Raw genomic sequence first — 24,812 nt, 5'->3', positions numbered from 1 at the left:
CCACGTACCGCAAAAAAAAAAAAAAAAAAAAAAATGCATGACATTCTGGGGCACTGGCCTGAGAATGACCAAGTCCACTGTGCCATCTTTTCTGGGCCTAATAAATGACTTCATTATATTCTTTCTATCCTCACTAGCTTTTTCCTTCCACATGAATTTTATTTTGTTCTTTTTTAAATTGAGGTAACAATGGTTTATAACATTATATAAATTTCACGTGTACATTATATTCCTACATTCTATAATACACATTATATTTCTATATACACTGCAGCATGTGCCCCACCAAAAACTTAGTTTAACTAAGTTGTAAAAGATTGAAACTTAAAAAAAAAAAAAAAAAAAAAAAAGCAATAACCTAGCAAAGTCAATTTGACTTTAATTTCTGAGCTGGTATTTTATTTCAACTCAGTTGAAATAAACTCAGTCCAGCACAGTTCCTGGCACATAATAACTAGGTGTCCAAAAAATATGGAAGAAAAATGAAAAGCAAAGGGAAGAGCACATTAGGAGGGTGAGAGATGGACTGGTGTGAGTGCTGCTTCACAGGTCATTCAAATTCAGATATACTCTGTTTCATATTCACCTCATCAAGTCAAAGACCCTTCAAGACAAGGATAACTCTTCACTCCTCCTCCACCTGCTCCTTCGATCCTTGTGCAGCCCAGCTGTGAGCCCACTAGTCCTCTGGGCACCTCAGAGCACCACTCATCTTACCTCCTTTGTCCTATGAACTGAGTTCCGCCTCTGCAAGAATGTGTTACATGCATCGGAAGACACAGGAACAGAACACTTTGTTCCATGGAGATAGAACTTTCCCTTTTTGGCTGAAAGTATAAGTCTAGCCACATGGTCATGCAGTGTCTAAGATATTAGCAAGATGGAGGTCAATCTGCATGCCTGTCCTTGCTAACTCGAATCAGACACTGTTTTCCTCACCTCAAAAACCAGACACCATCTTCACATCACAGACAGGACTAGAGCCCAAGCTTACTTAACCACACAGACTTTCACTAGGGCTCACAGTGTCCCATATGAGACAAGACTGTTGTCAGGGAGCTGTTGGGAGGGCAGCCCTCACTTTACAGAACCCAGAACTTATGAAGAATTCCTCAAGTTTCCAGTCTCAGCCTTAAAGCTGGTTCTCAGTGCCCAATGGAATGAAAGCTCCACATGGACCTTGTCTGCATTGTTCATGTCTGAACCTTCAGTGCCTTAGAACAGTTCCTGGTACAAAGTAGACAGACGGTAAATATGTGTTCATTCTGCTGATGAATGTCTCATGCCTTGTTCAGAGATATTCTGCTTCCCAAAGTCACTGCTCTTTGGTTTGTGCATTACAAACCGTAATGAGTAGTGTCTACTGTACTTTAGAATCACTCTCAGAATATGAGCAAAAAAGTACACAGGGCTGAAACAGGACTAATAAAAAAAGCCAAGGGCACTGAAGAAACACTTCAAAGACAGAATGAAATATTGTTCCAATATATGTTCCAATCCAAAGGCAGTTATGGCAGAACGAATGCCCTCCCCAAAGCTGTCCACACCCTAATCTCTGGAACCTGTCAATCAGTTACTTCACCTGGTAAAAAGTACTTTACAGATGTAAAAAGTAATGAATGTTAAAATAAGGAGATTATCCTAGATTATCTGGATGGGTTCAATCGAATCACATGAGCCCTTAAAAGCAAAAAACTTTCAGGCTGGAGTTAGAGAGATGTAGCAGAAGGAAAAATCAGATGTAAAGCATGAGAGGGGCTCAAACCACTGTGGCTGGGGAGAGACCATATGAAAAGCATGAGAAGGAATGCTGGCAGCCTCTAGGAGTAAAGACCAGCCCCCAGCTGACATCCAGGAAGAAAACAGGGACCTCAGTCCTACAACTTCAAGGAACTGAAATCAGCTACCAATCCAAATGAGCTCAGAAACAGATTCATGTTCAGAGCTTCCAAAAAGGAATACAGTCCTGTGAACACCTTGATATGCAAAATTCATACCTTCATTTTATGCAAGGTATAACCAAGGTATAAACAACTAATCTACAGGATAAGAAGCCTTGGCAATACCCAAGCAAAAAATGCAATTTTTCATTGAAATATTCTTAAGGATTACTTTGCTTGGTATGACTGATTTCTAACACTGATTTATAAAAGAAAATTTCTACCTTACCAGCCACTGCTTTCAGCATATAATTTATATTACTCATATCAATTAAATTATTAACTTCTATTTATTGAGCATCTAATGTGTACCAGGCCTTATGCCAGGCTCTTCATATACCTGAGCAATAATCACAACCAAGGGTAAACTACGTTATCTGTAGGTAAAAGCCTCATTATCTGAGGCTTACAGAATCTAATGTATCCAAGGTCCCACAGCTGGTAAAATGCTGAGGCAGAATTTGAACCCAGATGCAGATGACCCCAGGCCTACACCCTTTCTACTCTGCCACACTTCCCCACTTCTGTCAAAATACTGGGGTCCAAGTGGTCATCAGGGAACTGAAGGAGACCCAGGAGAGAGAGTCACAATACTTTGGCTGAAAAAGAGAGAAATAGCTACATCAAAAAAAAAAGAAAAAGAAAGAAAGAAAGAGAGGAGAAATGTTTCAAAACCTGTCTCTCCTCAAAATCCACTTTTAGTACAGAAACGCATGCGGACAGAACAGTTTCTCTCCCCTCCCCCGCAATGCTGGTTGCTGCTCCTGTTGTATATCTTGGCGCAATTAACCGCCCATGTGCAACGAGGTCTCACGGAACACCCATCTACCATCACCAATGTCAAAATTCCACCCAAGTGGCAGAAGCAAAGGCTGCTTAATGTAAATCAAGTATCAATCCCAGTGCTCCAGTTAAGGCACTGCTATAAGAGTCACATTTCAAAATGTTTGGAAGTCACTTCATGCCAAAGGTATGCCCTAAAACATCTTTACACAGAGCCATCCTGGCCACTCATTATGTTCTAATTCAAGAGCCCCATTTTCTGATTTTAGGAAGATCTCACAGCAACAGCTGACAGGCAGGAGCAGAACCTGAGATGCTCCTATGCCCAAGAGATGGGCAGGAAGCATATGGCAGCTACCCTAATCAACACCTGCCGTGAACCAACTGGTCTACAAGGCACAAACACAGCATGACAGGATGGGCTGTGATGTAGCTGACAGTTTTGACAGTGCATTTCCATGTCCTCGATCACGCTAATTTTCCCAACTAGGGAGAGATTTTCAAGTTGAACCCTAAGCTGCTGATTGTCAGATTATGAAGGCTGTACTATCATTCTACTTAGAGCATAATTCAGACATTATATAATTAGAGGGATTTTACTGGGTTGTACACACAATAGGTGTTTAATGAGGAAACAGAAGTGAATCAATGAAAGGGCACCAGAATAAATTACTATGTCTTCTAAAAGCACCCATCTTTCCAAAGTCTGAATCATCCCAGCTGAAAGGGTGAACATTTCTATCTTGTTGTGAAATAAAGCAAAACAGCCAAAACAGTCCAAGGAAATTGTCTACCATTTGTAACAACCTTTGACCCTCTGTCGCACAATGCAAAAAGTGCCAACAGGCTGCAAGTGTCTTCACAGATGAGTTTATCTGATTATTTAGACCAGTTATCTGGGGCTGCAGACATCTCCATACAGAAACATATCTTACTAAAATTATACTCTAGAAACATTACCAGTGGAATCACAGAGCAATGAAAATAACTCAGTACATTTTCAACCACTGAAACAGAAAATACTATTTGTGGAATAAAACAAAAACAGATCTTAAGCATTAGGCCTAAGCCCTTCACACTGACGGAATCACCACCAACCCTGTCACAGAAGCATCCAAAAAGTCACAGTTTGACTACTACCTTCACCTCAGGCAGAAGCCATAGCATCAGAGAGTCAAGCTGGACACAAGGACTCCCTGATGGTCAGTCAAGAGTGTAAACCCTGGCATGTGTTTCTAAGGAATATTCTAGGGTATGATCCAGGTACAGGGTCCAGAAACAAACCCTTCTTAGTTCCCCAGGAGGGCCCATCTTTCTCTAGAGAACTCATGGTGTTCAAAGTCTCAGAGGATTCCAATTTCTTTCTATTCTAGTGAGGAACATCTCTTTCCAGGCACATCCTTCTTCTAGGGCTTTTTCCCTGGTTTTAAAAGAAACTACTGACAAATCAGAGAGCTCTATGGTGAAGAGGAAACCTGAACACCGAATGCTAAAGGATGTTGTTCAAGGGGCATTTCACCAGAGCTCCAAGAAAACCCAAAGAAAGATACCTGCTCTGGAACAAGACATAACACATAGACGACCAGAAGGCTCAGACTCATCCTCATTCTTGGATGTATTCTCATGGACTGCTTCTCTGAACTAGTGATTCCCAGCTGATGACTGGGCTTTGTTGGGATTATTTTTTTCTGTGAATGCAATTTTGTCATTGATTAAGCTAATTATTGAGTGTGCTCCCATCCAATCCCAGTGTTTTCCCAATGAGACATCTCGATGTCTCCTTTCTTTTTTTTTTTTTTTTTTGCGGTATGCGGGCCTCTCACTGTTGTGGCCTCTCCCTTTGCGGAGCACAGGCTCCGGACGCGCAGGCCTAGCGGCCATGGCTCACGGACTTAGTTGCTCCGCGGCATGTGGGATCTTCCCGGACCGGGGCACGAACCCGTGTCTCCTGCATCGGCAGGCGGATTCTCAACCACTGCGCCACCAGGGAAGCCCTCGATGTCTCCTTTCTGATAGGCTTTTAAAAATGAATAGATATCCATCTTCCCATCAATGGTTTTGAGAATTTTTTTAAAAATCTGTGGAATTCCTTCTTCACATGAACCCTTTCAATATTAAAAGCCATTAAAAAGCAGGTTTTCTCTGATTGAAACAGGCACAAGGGACCTTAGACTTGGACTCAGAGCCACGCCTACTTACTCTTCCCCCATTTACTCTTGGGGAGGTGGCCCAAAAGTTTGAAAGGACAGTTAGAATACCACTGAGCCAAATTATGTCTCCAACTCCCAGCCAGCACTATATTTCTACAAAAACAAAAATCACGTTGCCCAAGGAAAAACGTCACATTCCAAAAGTATTAGTGTTTGAAGCTTCTCCACACAGCAATCCTACTCACCAGGATCGGCTTCAGAATGTCCAGATTGGAATGAAGTATTTGCTCTGCTGCATCCAGTTTCTCCTTTGGCAGGCTGCAAAGCATGGAGACTTCTTGGTCACCAAGTTGAATCAGCTCTCCTAATTTTGATCCATTGCACAGATTGCTCAAATGTAACTGGTAGCCTTGCAAAAATACCTGGAAGTATTTCATGCAAAGAGAGAGAAGCAAAACTGGATTACAAAGATGGGAAGCAGGGTCCTTGAAGCCTTTGGGGGGACTTTACATCAATACAGCTTTGAAGAATGGACACTGCTGGACTCTGTCCAGTGCATAGGGTCTCTACTGAACTTTAGGATGGATCAAGGCATGATCCTACAGGAGATTAAAACTGGAATGTGGCATTTGACTTATCACCTCCACACTCTTGTCCTCGTGAGGGGAAATCCTGAGTCCAACTCTTTTTCTCAAAAGTGGGACACGTGATTCACCCAGTAGGAATCTTGAGTCTGAACTCCTAAAACCACTTTTATTAAAGAAAATAGAAAATTCTCATTATTTTGGAATGCATAATATCTTAACCTGGGGTTGGGCTGAATTATGAAAAAAAGGCATTTATACTATTTATTTGTACATACAGATATTTAACTGATGCAAAGAACTATGTTCAAACAATTTCAGAACGTGGAATTCTTCCTTTTACTTGTATCAGAGCAGAGTACTAGAAAGTCAAGCCCCTTACCTCACAGATAAGCCGGTTCTAAGTCTTTCTGGGTTTTTTTAAATGTTTATTTATTTATTTATTCCCTTATTATACATCCATTTTATACACATCAGTGTACATATGTCAATCCCAATCACCCAATTCATCACACCACAAGCACCACCCCCCGCAGCTTTCCCCACTTGGGGTCCATACTTTTGTGCTCTACTTCTGTGTCTCAATTTCTGCTCTGCAAACTGGTTTATCTGTACCATTTTCTAGGTTCCACATATATGCATTAATATACGATATTTGTTTTTCTCTTTCTGACTTACTTCACTCTGTATGACAATCTCTAGATGCATCCATATCTCTACAAATGACCCAATTTCATTCCTTTTTATGGCTGAGTAATATTCCATTATATATATATATATATATATATATATATATATATATATATATATATATGTATGTATCACATCTTCTTTATCCATGTGTCTGTTGATGAGCATTTAGGTTGCTTCCCTGACCTGGCTATTGTAAATAGTGCTGCAATGAACACTGGGGTGCATGTGTCTTTTTGAATTATGGTTTTCTCTGGGTATATGTCCAGTAGTGGGATTGCTGGGTCATATGGTAATTCTGTTTTTAGTTCTTTAAGGAACCTCCATACTGTTCTTCATAGTGGCTGTATCAATTTACATTCACACCAACAGTGCAAGAAGATTCTCTTTTCTCCACATCCTCTCCAGCATTTGTTGTTTCTACATTTTCTGATGATGCCAATTCTAATTGGTGTGAGGTGATACCTCATTGCAGCTTTGATTTGCATTTCTCTAATAATTAGTGATGTTCAGCAGCTTTTCATATGCTTCTTGGCCATCTGTATGTCTTTTTTGGAGACATGTCTATTTAGGCCTTCTGCCCATTTTTGGATTAGGTTGTTTTTTTAATATTGAGCTGCATGAGCTGTTTATATATTTTGGAGATTAATCCTTTGTCCGATGATTCATTTGCAAATATTTTCTCCCATTCTGAGGGTTGTGTTTTCCTCTTCCTTATGGTTTCCCTTGCTATGCAAAAGCTTTTAAGTTTCATTAGATCCCATTTGTTTATTTTTCTTTTTATTTCCGTTACTCTAGGAGGTGGATCAAAAAATATCTTGCTGTGATTTATGACAAAGAGTATTCTTCCTATGTTTTCCTCTAAGAGTTTTATAGTGTCTGGTCTTACATTTGCTCTCTAATCCATTTTTTTTTAAGTGCATACAGAATTATTTATTTTCCCATGAATGTGAAATTGTCTAATAAGCTCCAGCTATACATAGCATGGAACACAACTTTTTTTTTTTTTTTTTTTTTTGTGGTACGCGGGCCTCTCACCGTTGTGGCCTCTCCCGTTGCGGAGCACAGGCTCCGGACACGCAGGCCCAGCGGCCATGGCTCACGGGCCCAGCCGCTCTGCGGCACATGGGATCTTCCCAGACCAGGGCACGAACCCGTGTCCCCTGCATCGGCAGGCAGACTCTCAACCGCTGCACCACCAGGGAAGCCCCTCTAATCCATTTTGAGTTTATTTTTGTGTATGGTGTTAGGGAGTGTTCTAATATCATTCTTTTACATGTAGCTGTCCAGTTTTCCCAGCACCACTTTTTGAAGAGACTGTCTTTTTTGCATTGTATATCCTTGCCTCCTTTGTCATAGATTAGTTGACCATATGTGCGTGGGTTTATCTCTGGGCTTTCTATCTTGTTCCATTAATCTATGTTTTTGTTTTTGTGCCAGTACCATATTGTCTTGATGACTGTAGCTTTATAGTATAGTCTAAAGTCAGGGAGTCTGATTCCTCCAGCTGTTTTTTCCCTCAAGACTGCTTTGGCAATTCGGGGTCTTTTGTGTCTCCATACAAATTTTAAGATTTTTTGTTCTAGTTCTGTAAAAAATGCCATTGGTAATTTGATAGGGATTGCATTGCATCTGTAGATTGCTTTGGGTAGTATAGTCATTTTCACAATATTGATTCTTCCAATCCAAGAGCATGGTACATCTCTCCATCTGTTGGTATCATCTTTAATTTCTTTCATCAGTGTCTTATAGTTTTCTGCATACAAGTTTTTTGTCTCCCTAGGTAGATTTATTCCTAGGTATTTTATTCTTTTGGTTGCAGTGGTAAAGGGAGTGTTTCCTTAATTTATCTTTCACATTTTTCATCATTAGTGTATAAGAATGCAAGAGATTTCTGTGCATTCATTTTGCATCCTGTAACTTTACCAAATTCATTGATTAGCTCCAGTAGTTTTCTGGTGGCATCTTTAGGATTCTCTATGTATAGTATCATGTCAACTGCAAAAAGGGACAGTTTTACTTCTTCTTTTCCAGTTTGTATTCCTTTTATCTCTTTTTCTTCTCTGATTGCCGTGGCTAGGACTTCCAAAACTATGTTGAATAATTGTGGCGAAAGTGGACATCCTTGTCTTGTTCCTGATCTTAGAGGAAATGCTTTCAGTTTTTCACCATTGAGATTGATGTTTGCTGTGGGTCTGTCATATACGGCCTTTATTAAGTTGAAGTAGGTTCCCTCTATGCCCACTTTCTGAAGAGTTTTTATCATAAATGGGTGTTGAATTTTGTCAAAAGCTTTTTCTGTATCTATTGAGATGGTCATATGGTTTTTATTCTTCAATTTGTTAATATGATGTATCACATTGATTGATTTGAGTATATTGAAGAATCCTTGCATCCCTGGGATATATCCCACTTGATCATGGTGTATGATCCTTTTAATGTGTTGTTGGATCCTGTTTACTAGAATTTTGTTGAGGATTTTTGCATCTATATTCATCATTGGTATTGGTTTGTACTTTTCTTTTTTTGTAGTATCTTTGTCTGGTTTTGGTATCAGGGTGATGGTGGCCTCGTAGAATGAGTTTGAGTTTTTCTTCCTGTGCAATTTTTTGGAAGAGTTTGAAAAGGATGGGTGTTAGCTCTTCTCTAAATGTTTGATAGAATTCACCTCTGAAGCCATCTGGTCCTGGACTTTTGTTTGTTGGAAGATTTTTAATCAGAGTTTCAATTTCATTACTTGTGATTGGTCTGTTCAAATTTTCTATTTCTTCCTGGTTCAGTCTTGGAAGATTATACCTTTCTAAGAATTTGTCCATTTCTTCCAGGTTGTCCATTTTATTGGCATAGAGTTGCTTGTAGTAGTCTCTTAGGATGCTTTGTATTTCGGTGGTGTCTGTTGTAACTTCTCCTTTTTCATTTCTAATTCTATTGATTTGAGTCCTCTCCCTCTTTTTCTTGATGAGTCTGGCTAATGGTTTATCAATTTGGTTTATCTTCTCAAAGAACCAGATTTTAGTTTTATTGATCTTTGCTATTGTTCTCTTTGTTTCTATTTCATTTATTTCTGCTCTGATCTTTATGATTTCTTTCCTTCTGCTAACTTTGGGTTTTGTTTGTTCTTCTTTCTCTAGTTCCTTTAGGTGTAAGGTTAGACTGTTTTGAAAGTTTTCTTGTTTCTTGAGGTAGGTTTGTATAGCTATAAACTTCCCTCTTAGAACTGCTTTTGTCCCATCCCATAGGCTTTGGATCATCGTGTTTTCATTGTCATTTGTCTCTAGGTATTTTTTTATTTCCTCTTTGATTTCTTTAGTGATCTCTTTGTTATTTAGTAACATATTGTTTAGCCTCCATGTGTTTGTGTTTTTTCTGTTTTTTTCCCTGTAATTCATTTCTAATCTCATAGCATTGTGGTCAGAAAAGATGCTTGATATGATTTCCATTTTCTTAAATTTACTGAGGCTTGATTTGCGACCCAAGACGTGATCTATTCTGGAGAATGTTCTATGTGCACTGGAGAAGAAAGTGTAATCTGCTGTTTTTGGATGGAATGTCCTATAAATATCAATTAAATCTATCCAGTCTAATGTGTCATTTAACGCTCGTGTTTCCTTATCAATTTTCTGTCTGGATGATCTGTCCATTGGTGTGAGGTGTTATTATTATCATATAATAATAACACTAGTGTTGTGTTACTGTTAATTTCCTCTTTTATGGCTGTTAGCAGTTGCCTTATGTATTGAGGTACTCCTATGTTGGGTGCATATATATTTATAATTGTTATATCTTCTTCTTGCATTGATCCCTTGATCATTTTTTAGTGTCCTTCCTTATCTCTTGTAACATTCTTTATTTTAAAGTCTATTTTATCTGATATCAGTATTGCTACTCCAGTTTTCTTCTGATTTCCAGTTGCATGGAATATCTTTTTCCATCCCCTCACTTTCAGTCTGTATGTGTCCCTAGGTCTAAAGTGTGTCTCTTGTAGACAGCATATATATGGGTCTTGTTTTTTTTTTTTTTGCTGTATGCGGGCCTCTCACTGCTGTGGCCTCTCCCATTGCGGAGCACAGGCTCCGGACGCGCAGGCCCAGCGGCCATGGCTCACGGGCTTAGGTGCTCCGCGGCATGTGGGATCTTCCCGGACCAGGGCACGAACCCGTGACCCCTGCATCGGCAGGCGGATTCTCAACCACTGCGCCACCAGGGAAGCCCTGGGTCTTGTTTTTGTATCCATTCAGCAAACCTGTGTCTTTTAGTTGGAGCATTTAATCCATACACATTTAAGGTAATTATCGACATGTATGTTTCTATTATCATTTTCTTAATTTTGGGGGGGTTTGTTTTTGTAGGTCCTTTTCTTCTCTTGTGTTTCCCACTTAGAGAAGTTCCTTTAGCATATGTTGTAGAGCTGGTTTGGTGGTGCTGAATTCTCTTAGCTTTTGCTTGTCTGTAAAGCTTTTGATTTCTCCATCAAATCTGAATGAGATCCTTGCTGGGTAGAGTAGTCTTGGTTGTAGGTTCTTTCCTTTCATCACTTTAAGTATATCATGCCACTCTCTTCTGGTTTGTAGAGCTTCTGCTGAGAAATCAGCTGTTAACCTTATGGGAGTTCCTTGTATGTTATTTGTCATTTTTCTCTTGCTGCTTTCGATAATTTTTCTTTGTCTTTAATTTTTGCCAATTTGATTACTGTGTGTCTCGGTGTGTTTCTCCTTGGGTTTATTCTGTATGGGACTCTCTGTGCTTCCTGGACTTGAGTGGCTATTTCCTTTCCCATGTTAGGGAAGTTTTTGACTATAATCTCTTCAAATATTTTCTGGGGTCCTTTCTCTCTCTCTTCTCCTTCTGGGACCCCTATAATGCGAATGTTGTTGCATTTAATGTTGTACAAGAGGACTCGTAGTCTGTCTTCATTTCCTTTCATCCTTTTTTCTTTATTCTGTTCTGCAGCAGTGAATTCCATCATTCTGTCTTCCAGGTCACTTATCCGTTCTTCTGCCTCAGTTATTCTGCTATTGATTCCTTCTAGTGTAGTTTTCATTTCAGTTGTTGTATTGTTCATCTGTTTGTTTTTTAATTCTTCTAGGTCTTTGTTAAACACTTCTTGCATCTTCTTGATCTTTGCCTCCATTCTTTTTCCGAGGCCCTGGATCATCTTCACTATCATTTTTTTGAATTCTTTTTCTGGAAGATTGCCTATCTCTATTTCATTTAGTTGTTTATCTGGGATTTTTTTCTTGTTCCGTCATCTGGTACAGAGCCCTCTGCCTTTTCATCTTGTCTATCTTTCTGTGAATGTGGTTTTTGTTCCACAGGCTTCAGGACTGTAGTTCTTCTTGCTTCTGCTGTCTGCCCTCTGGTGGATGAGGCTATCTAAGAGGCTTGTGGCAGTTTCCTGATGGGAGGGACTGGTGGAGAGTAGAGCTGGCTGTTGCCCTGGTGGGCAGAGCTCAGTAAAACTTTAATCCACTTGTCTGCTGATGGGTGGGGCTGGGTTCCCTCCCTGTTGGTCGTTTGGCCTGAAGCAACCCAGTACTGGAGCCTACCCCGGTTCTTTGGTGGGGCTAATGGTGGACTCTGGGCGGGCTCCCAGAACTTCTGCTGCCAGTGTCCTTGTCCCTTGGTGAGCCACAGCTGCCTCCCACTTCTGCAGGAGACCCTCCAACACAAGCAGGTAGGTCTGGTTCAGTCTCCTATGGCGTCACTGCTCCTTCCCCTGGGTCCCAATGCGCACACTACTTTGTGTGTGCCCTCCAAGAGTGGAGTCTCTGTTTCCCCCAGTACTGCAGAAGTCCTACAATCAAATCCCACTAGCCTTCCAAGTCTGATTCTCTAGGAATTCCTCCTCCCGTTGCCAGGCCCCCAGGTTGGGAAGCCTGACGTGTGGCTCAGAACCTTCACTCCACTGGGTGGATTTCTGTGGTATAAGTGTTCTCCAGTCTGTGAGTCACCCACCCAGCAGTTATGGGGTTTGATTTTATTGTGATAACACCCCTCCTACTGTCTCATTGTGGCTTCTCCTTTGTCTTTGCATGTGGGGTATCTTTTTTGGTGAGTTCCAGTGTTTTCCTGTCAATGATTGTTCAGCAGTTAGTTGCGATTCTGGTATTCTCAAAAGACGGAGTGAGAGCATGTCCTTCTACTCTGCCATCTTGAACCAATGTTCCCTAAGTCATTCTTATCTATTCATTTCAGCAAAGAACCTTTCCTTGGTCATATCTTATTTAATTAGTTTTACTGGAACTAAATAAACTGCACTTCTTAATACCTGGTCTTTACTGTCCATTAGACAATAAGTTCAGTAAGATGAGGGTCTTTGTTTTTCTTGCTCTCTTTGTGTCCACAGTGCTGGAACGTATGGACAGTAAATATTTGTTTAATGAATGAATGGATGATTCAGACTCTTTATTACTCCATTACTATTTCCTCTGTTTGTTTCAATTAGTGCAACCTGACCTGATTATAGTACAACCTAGTGGGAGTGATGGACCAAAAGCCTTTCAAGACCCATGCAGCTTTCTAACCCTGCAGAGCACTTGGTTGGCCATGGTTTCCATTAAGTTTCCACCTACTGCCAGATACTCAAGTACACTTCACTTTTCCTCCTTTCTCTAACTAGCCCTTGCTGCCAGCCTACCTTTAGTATTTGGTTTAAGAACACTGACTACGCAGAGACTAGTTACCATGCAAGGACCACCTCTGTACTTAGGATGTCCCTCATTTTAAACTGATCGGATGTGACAGATAAGAAATTGGCGGAGGGCAATGGAAATCATGCTAAAGATTTCATAAGCCTGCTGCCTTTGGCCCATCTCCCAACCACACAATTGGTAAATTCAAGGCATATTTTCCTAGTTTCATAAGCGAAAGCAGTAAGCACATTTTTCGAATTTTTAAAATTCTAGATCATGTAAAGCAAAGATCTTATTTTCAGTCATAAACATTTCCACTACTTCTGCTTACTGCAAAGACAAGCTAGTACGTAGACATGAGACACAGTAAGAAAGCAGTTCCTCTTTCTGCCAGAGAATAAATTTGAGACACTTCTCTGAAAATCAATAACCATGCAATCTGGGTCTGCTGTCTACCGCACAGGAGCAGTATGATTATCTAATGATGCCAGTGGAAGTTTCTGAAAATCTAAGATTAAAATTCTACATAAACACTAATATTACTTCCTGGTTTTATAAATTTAAGAAAAAAAATTAAGCATTTTCTCCTTATATATCTTTCTCGTCTATCTTTAAAGGAAGCATTACATTTTGAAAATTTCCTGTCTTAGATTTTATAGACAGATACTCTAGGTAATAATCCTCAACCCTGGTTATTGTTTCAGAACTGTGAAATTTTAAAGAAAATGTTTAATTCATCTTAAATTCATCTTCCCTTAAGGGAGACGTTATCAACAAATGCCAACTGATGGGCAGGAAATCAGTTTTATTTCAACAAGCAGGCCCGTGACGCCAGGTTGTACATTCCACTCTCTGGATGGTTTGGCAACGCCAGCCTGAGTAGGGAGGTAAAGATAGGTGAAGCTGCATTGGAGCCAACAACCTCCTTCGGCACCATTACAAAGACAAGATTTTATTCACTTCCCTCCAGGCGCTCTCCAACAATGTCACTGCCATCAGCCCCACCAGAGAAAGTGATGGTCGCAGCTTACCTTGCGGAGACTGACACCAGCCCCCAGAATCTTGTCCACAGTTGGCCTTGGCAGAGAGAGGTTGTGATGCAGGAATCCAGAGAAGGTTTCATTGTCTACCAGGAAGTCCTGAAACTTCAAGCCTGCCGGAGAAATAGCGTTTTATTTTCATTTCATAAGTAACTCAAACAATAAATAAATAAATAAATAAAAAGCACGACGGAGCAAACTATCATAATATTGACTGCCTCGTTTTAAACCGATTGATAACCACAGGCCTCTGGCTTAAGCACACAGAGAAACAAAGTTCAGGGAGCTTCACCTTAACAGCAGAGACAAGAAAAGACTGCTTTCTGAAGCCGTGGAGTGCGGCACTGCTGTACGTACACACACACACACACACAGCTTTTCCTTGCTTTTCAAAGAAAAAATCAACCCACCTGAGATTTGTGACCCTGACCCCACAGCTCCTGTCTCCCCAGTGCCATCTCCGTCAGCTAAACTCGGAGATATTTAAAGCCTTTATTCCCATAAGCCTCAGGGGGCTGGTTTCCTCTTGATGCAGAGCAGTGGTTCTCCATCTTGAGCGGGCATTAAAATCACCTGCAGGACTTGTGAAAACAGACTGCTGGTCCCCTACCCCAGGGTTTCTGATTCATCGGCCTGGGATGAGGCTGGAGAATCTGCATTTCTAACAAGCTGCCAGGCGGTGCTGATGTGGCTGGTCTGGGGCCCACCCTTTGAGAACCAAAGATGTAGAGCATTATGCATATGAAAGCGCTTTCACAGACTTGGTCTCATTTCAGTTCTTAATGTGGAACACGTGATACAGACCTTCAACACCCAGGTCTGCCGTGCTTTAAGAAAACACATATGCATACATTTAAAAAAAATCAACGCTACCAAATGACTGGATTGATGCAGGGTGTCATACAGAATCTCTTTAAATAATTAGCCCTTCAGGTACATTTAGAAAAGGTTCCAATCCAGTGCAGTGAAGCAGAAAAAGCACTAGCCAGAAATCCAATTTTAGTCCCCAGAGTTGAAGGCTGTGCCTAATGGCATCACTTGGGTATTTCATATCTTTCTGAATCTCAGCTTCTTCATCCCCAAACATGAGGTTCCTGGCCAGATGCTTGGCAGGCCCTCCCTTTTACTGAAATGCTCTCATTTTCCCTGAGTGTCCACTTCATCTGAGTGTCCACTTCCCCTGATGCCCTGCCCTCTTAATAACCCAGCTTCTTTCAACAAAGAGAAAACCAGCTCATCATGACCTCATGACCAGGCAGACATCACTGAGAGACTAGCCCACAGGCCCAGGAACGAACCCACCTCTCGGGGGCAAACCCAGCAAACCTAAATCACTTAACTGATGAGAAACAGATGTCTGACCTGAAAATGGGGCTGTGAGGTGAGGCTTAAAGAGGACAGGAATTAATCCTGGGAGCTATGGGGGTGATGTGCAGAGATAAAGTAGAAGCAGGGCTCAAAATCCAACCAGACTCTCTTCAGTGCTTCCTGATCCAGATATATTCTGCTAAAGCAAACTTTAATAATACAGAGTTATAGAAGAGATACACTAAGCATGATTCGTGTCTCTAGAGAAATGATTCTCTGGCTACACCTTATTTGACTAACTCCTAGTTATTCCTCATGACACATTCGAGAAGCTGGTCCTGGCCCAGTCAGTACCCCTTCTGAGAAGAGATGCTCCTGCAGGCTGACACCTGCCTGGTGCTCCCTAACACATATGATACTGCGTTCTCACCATCGTGTTTGCTTCTATAGCTGCCAAACCTCAGAGCATCTAAGATTCACTTAGGGACATGCTAAAATGCAGTTTCTTGGGCCCAATTCCCAGAGATTCTGAAACAGTGGCTCTAGAGTGGGGCTGAAGAATCTGCATTTTAATAAGCATCTCTTGGGCTTCCCTGGTGGCGCAGTGGTTGAGAGTCCGCCTGCCGATGCAGGGGACACGGGTTCGTGCCCCGGTCCAGGAAGATCCCACAGGCCGCGGAGCGGCTGGGCCCATGAGCCATGGCCGCTGAGCCTGTGCCCCTCAACGGGAGAGGCCACAACAGTGAGAGGCCCGCGTACCACAAAAAATAAAAAAATAAAAAAAATAAAAAAAAATAAGCATCTCTTGTATGTCTTATGCAGGGGGTCTGGGGACCACCCTTTTAGGAATGTTGTTTTATTTGCATATTCTCTCCACCAGACTATGTCTTTTATCCTTGTATCCCAGGGTCCAGATCAAGCAAAGAATTACTGATCAGTGAATGATGGCTGGATAATAAATATTAGGAGATGGGATCAGGGCTGGGAAGATTCTGGAAGTATCCGAGCAACATCACAGGATATTTCCTTTCAGCTGTACAGGTCCGAGAAGGGCCCAGAGGTATTAGGATGATCCCCAGCCTGCACCCCAACAGTAAGCAGGACTCCTAGTCACTAGAACTATATTCCCAGAGATGCAAAGTGACATCCTGAGTGTCCCAGTATCCCTAAGGTATCCCTAAGGTAAACAGGAAGAAGGTAGGAAAGCTGGTGGCTTCAGCTGAAGTCTGGCATGGAAAGCCTGACACTAACCACTGTGAAACAATGGGAGTCAGAAAGCCTGGGCTCTGTATCCATTTATTTGCCAGATTATTTCACCTAGCTGTGTCTCCACGGCCTCACCTGTCAAGTGAGGGACGAAGAAACCTCTCTCAGCTCCGGACAGAACAGAATATACACACGAGCTGAGCCTCAGTGACCAGGCGGGTCACACCCCCCTCCTGAGGGTGAAAAGCCGGAGCAGCTGAGTCAAGTCCAGAAGAGCCTCCCCGCTCCGGAGCAGGGCTGCTCGAGGGTGGGAGCCCGACCCCGCAGCACTTGCGATGGGTCTAGGTCACGAGCGACACTCTTGAGACCAGGGAGCATGCACAGTGCATTGACAAGCCGTTTCTGGTAAGTCAGCTGGCTCTGCGGAGGAGAACAGCCGGATGTGATCAAACTCCAACTGCCTCTCAGTGAATCCTCCGAATGAGAAAGAAGAACCGAGAGGCTGATTAAACAGTCACCAACCTTTGGCAGTGCACGTGCACGTGGTGGCGAGGCCTCCATGAGGCAAGGCAGCAGGGTGGGCCAAAGATCCCTGGCCACAAAGAACTTCAATTCTGGTCACACAGATACCACACATGTGGACGCAGATTCACACACCACCACCACCAAGCTGCAGCCAGTGTGCGTGCAGGAAAGCAGCGCCGTGGGGCGCACTGGTTCTCAACTTTGGCTCCCGGGAGATGCGATCAGAACTTCTGGGGCCGAGACCCAGGCATCAGAATTTTCTAACACTCCCCAGGGCGATTCCAGCCAAGTTTGGGAAACAATAGTGCAGTGAAAAGATCAGGGGTGTGGGACCAGAATAATCTAACTTTGATGCTGGATTCTGCTGTTTATGAACTGTGTGGCTTTGAGAAGTTCATTTTGCCTTCCTGAGCCCAAGATTTCTTACTTAAGAGGTAAGGGTAACAGTGCCCACTTTGCGAAGGTATGAGGATTAGAGATATTTACGTGTAATGCATGAATAGTGAGAAACGGGCTCATTTTAGGTGCTCAAAAAATGATAATAATTTTGTGATTATTCAGAATGGTTTATTTCACTCACCTTTACTAGTGTACCACCATGAAGTGTAGAGAAAAGATAAGGACACAGGCACTGTCCTCAAGGAACTTCCAAGGATGATAAGGGAGATGAAGAGGCAAATCAACAGAGAAAGCAGAAGGGATGAGAGAGCCAGAGGAAGGCAGCTCATGGAAGCGTTTGACTCAGATGAGGCTTATCATCTGCAAGTGTTTCAAGGGGGTAGTCAGGCTGAACAGGCTGAAGATAAATTCTGGGAAAGGACAAAGAGCCAGAAGTCTCCAGAGGCTGTGGCTGGTGAGGAGAGGGTAAGGAAGGCCTCCCGTGATGGCAGGGACCAGGATACCCTGTAGTCACAGTGCTGTGTGCACCAGGTTCTCAATGCTTCTGGATGAAAAAATAAATGTACAAGCAGATAAACATAGAGGAGATTCCTCAAAACCTAAGATTTGGGGAGTAGGATGGGAGAAGGAAGAGAAGGAGGTATATAGTATGAGGCCAGAGTTGGGTGGATTTGTACCTCTGGTCTCAGTTTTCTCCATTTTGTTGTTGGCAGGAAAATGAGTGGAGAGGCCAAGAATATTGAGAAAGCCTGATGTCTGAAATGGCCCTTCTCCTCTTGGCCTAGCTAACTCCTACCCTTCTTTATGACTTGGGCCATAAGTCATCTCCTCCAGGAAGCCTGCCCTGACGTTCCGCCCTCAAGCTGGGTCAGGTGGCCATCCTCTGTGCCCTAACAGCCTCCTAAGTGTGCTTCCCCCAAGCTTCAGTTGTCTGAGACCACATCTTTTTCCCCAGAAGAACAGAAGGGCCTGAGGGTGAGGACTTTGGAACTCAAAAGCACAGCAGTGCCTGACACAGAGAAGGCACCCTGGTAATGGTGGATGATGGAGGAATGGATGGACACAAATGAGTGAATCAAGTAATGACCTGAGGCGACTGCTGCCCATAGGGAAGGGTGAAACAGGACCTGAGTGTGAAACAAACCAGGTCGAGACAGCGTTAGAGTTTCTCTAAGCCCCCTCAGCTGCGTCAGCCCAGGTCAGGAAGACAGTCAGGTGAGTGGGAGCTGGAAGCAGAGTGTTGGAAGTGTCCATAACAGGATAAATGGGGATGACAGCAGCATCTACGTCACTGCACCGAGCTGGGGGTTAAATGAGAAAATGCACCTGCAGTCCCAGCATAATGCCTGAAACCAAGAAAAGTTCTCAGTAAGGATGGCTAATACCATCATCACTTTCAGGAAAGACACCTCATGAGCTTCATTGCTAGTTTGATCCTAAAGCATATGCTTTCAGAATAGATAAGAACACAGAAGTGACTTTGCCAACTAAGTCAACACTGAATTTATGATCTAAGGTATATGCACGTGTGTGTGTGTATGTGTGTGTTATGTTATTTGCCTGGCTGAGCTCCTGAGTCAGACAGAACTATTGAATTCTTTCTGCTGACACTGTCTATAAGGTGAAGAAAAGGTTGAAGCTAACCAATTTGCCTATTCAAAGCTTTAGAAAAGAATAAATAAATCTAGCATTTTGCAGAGAATCAACGGAAATGATCGCCTCTACAGGATCACTGCAAGGATGGGCATAGATGGAAGATGACCAGGAAGAAAAACCAGTCATTGGAAACAAGACAGAGAACACAATGGAAGAGACAGTCACTTACTTGGCCATTTAACTTTGCCCACGTGAGCTGACATGACCTTGATTTTCTTATCTGTAACGTGTAAGTTGTAGAAGATGATCTCAGAGGGCTTCTTAAAGTTGGTACCAAAAGGTACACTTGGGGTAAAACTAAATCAGCACTGGACATGGCATCAGAAAATGTGAATTCAGGTCCCAGTTCAGCTGTTTCCTAACTGTGTAATCATGAACCTCACTTTTCTGAATCTCTCTGGGCCTCAGTTTCCTTAGATGTAAGAAGGGTTAATAATTCACAGCTTGTTGTGAACACCAAGATCAAGAAAGTGAAAGTACTCTTCTGGAGGGAAAGGGCCTCAAGAGTTTACAAGGGTAACTGAAAGGATATAAATGCTGTCACAGAATATGGTCATCAGGGAGCTGGACGGGTCACTAAACTAAACATGAGGCCTTGCTGCCTGAAGAGAAGACCAAAAGTCACCATCCAGCAAAAGGCGCCTAGAGCTTTCCTGCTGCCATATCTCTGATATGGACCAAAGTACTTGAGGAGCCAGCGGCAGCCTGTCCTTTTCCAGAGAGCTTTGCTTCGGGTGCAGGGAGGTAGGGCAAAGAAAAGGAGAAAAAAAAAACAAAAAAAAAACAATTCAGGAGCTTGGAGTCTAAAGAACAAAACAAGTGAAGTGTGTGTTTGTGGGCTGAGGACAAACAGGACAGAATCCTCAGTTCCTTGCCAGTCCTCTGGGCCAGGCAGGCTAAGGAAACGTTTCCACGGCAGGAAGAGGGGTGTGGAGGGGAGGGGCACTGCACCGGGGGTGGGGGGATACCTTCATGGCCATGTAGTGTTCTTTCTGCTTCTTCCCAGCCTGCCTGCGTGCCTCCGAGAAGGAGGGGGGCAGGGAGGAGGGAGGGCAGCAGCCCCGGAAGGCGGAGGAGGGAAGCCCTCAGCAGAGCTGGCGGCGGGGTTACTCTCGGTCAGTGCCCTCCAGTCCCCAGCTCCGGTTTCAAGATCGCTGTAGTCTCTTTTGTTCAACATGAAAAGAAACCACAGGATCAGCTGCTTGAGAAGTGGGTGGAGGAGGCAAATGAAAAAAAAAAAGAAGTCGAGAAGGAGATCACATCAGCTTCCCAGGCCCAAATACTCTTCTTAAAAGGACCCCCAGGAGGGTCTCCCGGCCCTGACCCTGTCAATGGCCTGGAGGGGCCACGGTCAGATTCCCGCTCCTGGCTTGACTCAGCCTAAGCCGGGCCTTCTAAACAAGACCTGCGAAACATTTCTCTGCCAGAAAAGGGCTGGGACCCAACATACTCAGGTGTCTTCTGGGGTATTTTTTGTTGTTTTGGTTTGTTTTCCTGTTGCTAGGGCTCCACTTTCTTCTTCAGGGATAGCTCCCGCCTGCTTCACTGAGAAGGCTGGACCCTCCCCGGGAAAACCAGGGCTTCTCAGGGAAGTTCAGGGCTCTGGAGAGGGGGGTAAGGCAGGATAACCTGGCTGCTCTCTGGGGTGACTCTTTAGGGCCCGTGAGAGGAGGCCAGGAGCCTGGGGTACACACAGCCTCAGGACCTCCCTGCTGGTCATCTAGGCCCAGGGTTCCCTACCCAGGAGAAGTTTCCTTCTCTACAGTGAGGGCTTGCTGACGGACACCAAGACACCCCTGAAAGATCCCAGGTTCTGGAGTCTGGCTAACCTGGTTCATATCTCAGTTCCAGAATTTTCCAGTTATGTGGCCTTGGAGAAGTCACTTAGACTCTCTGAACCTGCATTTTTCTATAAATGGAGATCGGCCATACTAGGGGGTGGGTTAAGTAAACACTAACGACACTGAGTGAATACTGACTCATACACACTGCAAGAGAAAACACAAGCTGAAAAATTAAACAAGTTCAAAACAAATGTGGGTAAAGTCTTGGAAGACACTTATGTGAAGGGTTCCACAGAGAAACCAGAATATTTAGGGTCACGCTTCCTGAACCCTTTGTGGCAAGTTCCGGGGAAGCCAGAGTCTTCTCCTGAGACCAATGGGAGCATCACAACTTCAGCAACCACATATTCCTTATTGTACATAGAATGGAACTTGCATAAGTTCAACAAACTTCTAAATGGCTACTGAACCCAAAGCGCTAGAGCTATGGTTCCAAGTAGCAATATTTCTTGGCGCTCCTTGAAGGCAGGAGCCTGTAATAAAAGAGATGCTGTCTAAAGACAGGATCCCTGCCCTTGCCTTCCAAGAGAAGGTGGACAGAGGGTCAGGTGAGCAGAGCCATGCGCCTCCAGCTCACTCTGCCACTCCAGAATCAGTCAGCACTGAAATCGGGGGATGGAAAGAGACACGACACATCTTTCCCAGATCCATCTGCTAAGGCAACAGCATACCTGTGTCTTACTGAGAAGTGGGCAAGGTGGGAGAGGTGGTCAGGAGCCCCTGGAATGAGGACTAACATCAGCTGGTAAGAAGCTGAATGGTAACCAGGCCCCCAAAGAGCCAGTGGAGACCGTGGTCCCGGAGGGAGAGGTGACCTGTTCACACTGGCCAGGAGCTCTGCTATTGCAATGCAGCCAGTGGTGGACACAGTCGGGCTGGCTTGGGAAGCCCAGAAGGAAAAGAAAGATAACACTGGGGAGGTAGCATTGGCCTCAGTGAGTTTGGCACCTAAAGAGAAAAGAGGAAGAGGCAAGGAGCCGTCATTAGACAAAGCAAGAAAACATCTGGGAGAACACTACATAGAGACCCCTTTGTGAAGGCCAGAAAGGTGGAGAGATGTGGGTGCCCAGAAGACGCAAGGAACAGAGAGAAGGTGAGATCAAAATAAGAGGAAACAGAGTCTAGAAACAGGAAAGACCACATCAAACAGAAAGGGCAGAGAGAAAAAGAGCTGAGAAAAAAGAAGAGAGTTGGAGGCATTCAGTTCTCTCTGATGAGCTGGTCTCTGACTGAAAATGAGACCAGAGGCTCCTAACACAACAAGTTAGGGATTAGAATCAGCATGCAGGGCCCTGAGAAGCCCAGGAACATGGGAAAGGAAGGGAAGATGAATTTATCAATTAGGGGCTGAGAAGGGGTTCTTTCCAGGGTTGGAAAGGAAGAATTGTTCATATATATAAGGTATAAATTACTTCAGTTTCTCTTACTTTTAAAATTAATAAAATGTACATTAAGGGACATGGTAGTGCTTTGTCGGCAGAGAAAGGGGATTAAATGTACCAAGCATCAGATACATTATATGTATTATTTTCTTTCTTTCTTTTTTAATACACAGCCATTGTATTTTATTTGGCCGTGCCGTGTGGCATGTGGGATCTTAGTTCCGTGACCAGGGATCGAACCCATGACCCCTGCATTGGTTGCCCGGAGTCTTAACCACTGGACTGCCAGGGAAGTCCCTGCATTATTGTCTACAATCCTTAAAACAAGCTTATGAGAAAGGTATTACTTTTCCCATTTTTCAAATGAGGAAACAGACCCAGAGATGTTAATATCCTGCTCAAGGTCACAGAGCAAGCAAGTGGTAAATCTGAACCCAATCAGCTCTGGCTTACAAAGTTTTGGTTCTTTTCGCTCTATAGAAATTAAATGAATCATTTTATTCTTTTAAAATGCTTCATAATGATTTTGGCATCAAAAGCTGGTGACACCACTCATGCGTCCTGGTACTGGAATAAGGCGAAGTGGCAGCACGGGATGGTGCAAAGATGCTGAGCCTTGAGGTCAGACAGACCCTAATTAAATTCACAGCCTTACTCTGTGACCTTGGGTGAAAGATGTAACCCTGTGAGCCTCAGTTTCCTCATCAATAAAATGGGGATGATAACACCAAGCTGGTACTGTTGTAAGACTTGAATGTCACAACATATTTAAATGTAAAACAGCATCATAACCTGGTACAGCTTAGTCTGTTGGACATAGTGTCACTCTAAGATTGCCTTTCTGTGCCTCAATGCAACAGCGATGAGAAGGCTAGAAATGCCAAGATTTTAAGGAGAAACAAACTGGACTTCCAAACTGCTCTTTGCCACCCACAAGGTAAATAAATCTCATACTGGAAAAGCAAGAGACATGAAACACTGCTGTTGGGGTTAACAACCCAAACTCTTTAAAGGCAGCCTGATATTATGTGGCACATGCCTTCCTGGAATCAAGTACAACTGTGTTTTCTATTCTTGTCTGGGTAAAGCTGACCTTTGATTTGCTTTAGTTCAAGCAATACTTCAACACAGCAGTGCAGCACTGAAGCCCCTGATGGCAGACCAAGCTGGGTCCAAGCCCTACCCTGGATGGAAACCAACAGCCTAGGCTTTGAGACGCTGCTTGGTTTTGATAGGTCTGGGAAACTTTCAAACTATGAAATTCTAAGGCTTCAAATTAGAACTTTTGATAAGTGCATACAGATGTGAGTTGCAATCATCCAAAGATTTCAAGGAATTTCCAGTTTGATGACATAATGTTGACACATAGGTCAACTGATCTCCCAAGATGACCCACGGGGGCCCCACAAGGACAGAAAACAAAGTTCGAGGCTGCAGCCTCAACTTCAGCAGCTGCCCAAATGGAAGGAAGGGGTTTAGGCAGGGAAGAAGTGGCTGTGAGTCACAGGATGTTCTTTGTACACGGGCTTTGGGGAACGTTCCGCCCATGTCTGTTACCACGAAGCCGGAAAGTGGAGGAAGCCTGGCATTTCCCTCGGAAGCCCTCTTGTCTCTGCTCTGATACCAGTCCATCCATGCCCAGTATCTTGTGAACTGGGAACTTTTCTGGCTACCCTGGGCTGCTCTCTTGAGGCTGTAATAACATACTAGCAGAGTATGGAAGTCTGAAGTTCTAGTCCTATTCCTCCCCTTTGCCAGCTGTGCTTCCTTTGGCAAGTTACTTAGCCTCTCTGAACTTCAGCTCCTTCGTGTGCACAAAAAGGAAGAAAATTCCCTACCTCACATGATGGTCCTGCAATGAAGTAAAGTCTAAGCCTGGTGCTCCTGATGTGCCAAATACTGTACTAAATGCTTTATGCTTATCTCATGATTCCCCACAACAGCCCTAAGAGAGGAATATCATCCCCATTTTGAGGAAACTGACACACAAAGATGCTCCAGAATTATCTAAGGTCACACAGCCGGTAAGCAGCAGAGCCAAGATCTGAACCAAGGCAGTCTGGCTGCCAGGTATGCTGAGTCTCTTAATACTAAACTGTACTGCCCCGGTGGATGTTTACGAGATGCTAACTTTACAACCCTTTCCCTCAACTCCCTGCCACAGCCAGTCACCAAAGCCTGCCCTGCCATCAGGGGATCAGGTCTTTCTGACTTTGAAAGAGCAAAGCAGAATCAAAGGTCCATGCAGTGAGTTCTCAGTATTACCAGTAAACCCAACAGCCAGAAAGTTATGATCCATTTCCCTAGGTAAAGTCCAGCATAACCTTTGGGACTTATTTCATAAAAGTCTTGGTCAGAGCCACATCAAAAAGGTCAAACGAGCCAGATTTGTACCATGAATATATAGAAAATTACAGCCATTCCACTGACACTCAAAAATGTCACTGAAGGGATGGACAAACTCAAGACCCAAGTCAGGGTGTCAGGATGCAGGCAGCACTGCCCCAGATCTCTCCTCCAGTCTTTCCCCTTCCAACCCGTGACCTCAACGATGTGGGATGTCTTCAACCACTACATATGATACAAACTCGAGAGGGGCCTGGGCCCATGATGCCACCTAGAGATGAAGGAGAGCTGTAGTCAGGATTCCAGGATTTGGGGAAGGAGCAAGGC

The 24,812-nt window shown here is 43.5% G+C and overlaps 1 protein-coding gene across 4 annotated transcripts in view; it reads right to left on the bottom strand.

The window, feature by feature from the left end:
- ABCA1 (ATP binding cassette subfamily A member 1) overlaps positions 1–24,812 on the bottom strand; it is a 138,823-nt gene that overhangs the window by 68,977 nt on the left and 45,034 nt on the right. For all 4 annotated transcript variants that reach the window (XM_059072098.2, XM_059072096.2, XM_067041041.1 and 1 more), the window contains exons 6-7: positions 13,811–13,932; positions 5,119–5,295 (exon numbers count right to left, since the gene is read on the bottom strand). In XM_059072098.2, coding sequence (XP_058928081.1) covers positions 5,119–5,295; positions 13,811–13,932 — 299 coding nt within the window. The remainder of the gene's footprint in view (positions 1–5,118; positions 5,296–13,810; positions 13,933–24,812) is intronic.

This window comes from Kogia breviceps, chromosome 8, assembly GCF_026419965.1.
Source record: "Kogia breviceps isolate mKogBre1 chromosome 8, mKogBre1 haplotype 1, whole genome shotgun sequence".
NCBI classification, from domain to species: Eukaryota; Metazoa; Chordata; class Mammalia; order Artiodactyla; family Physeteridae; genus Kogia; species Kogia breviceps.
This window is presented reverse-complemented; position numbering and strand designations above follow the sequence as displayed.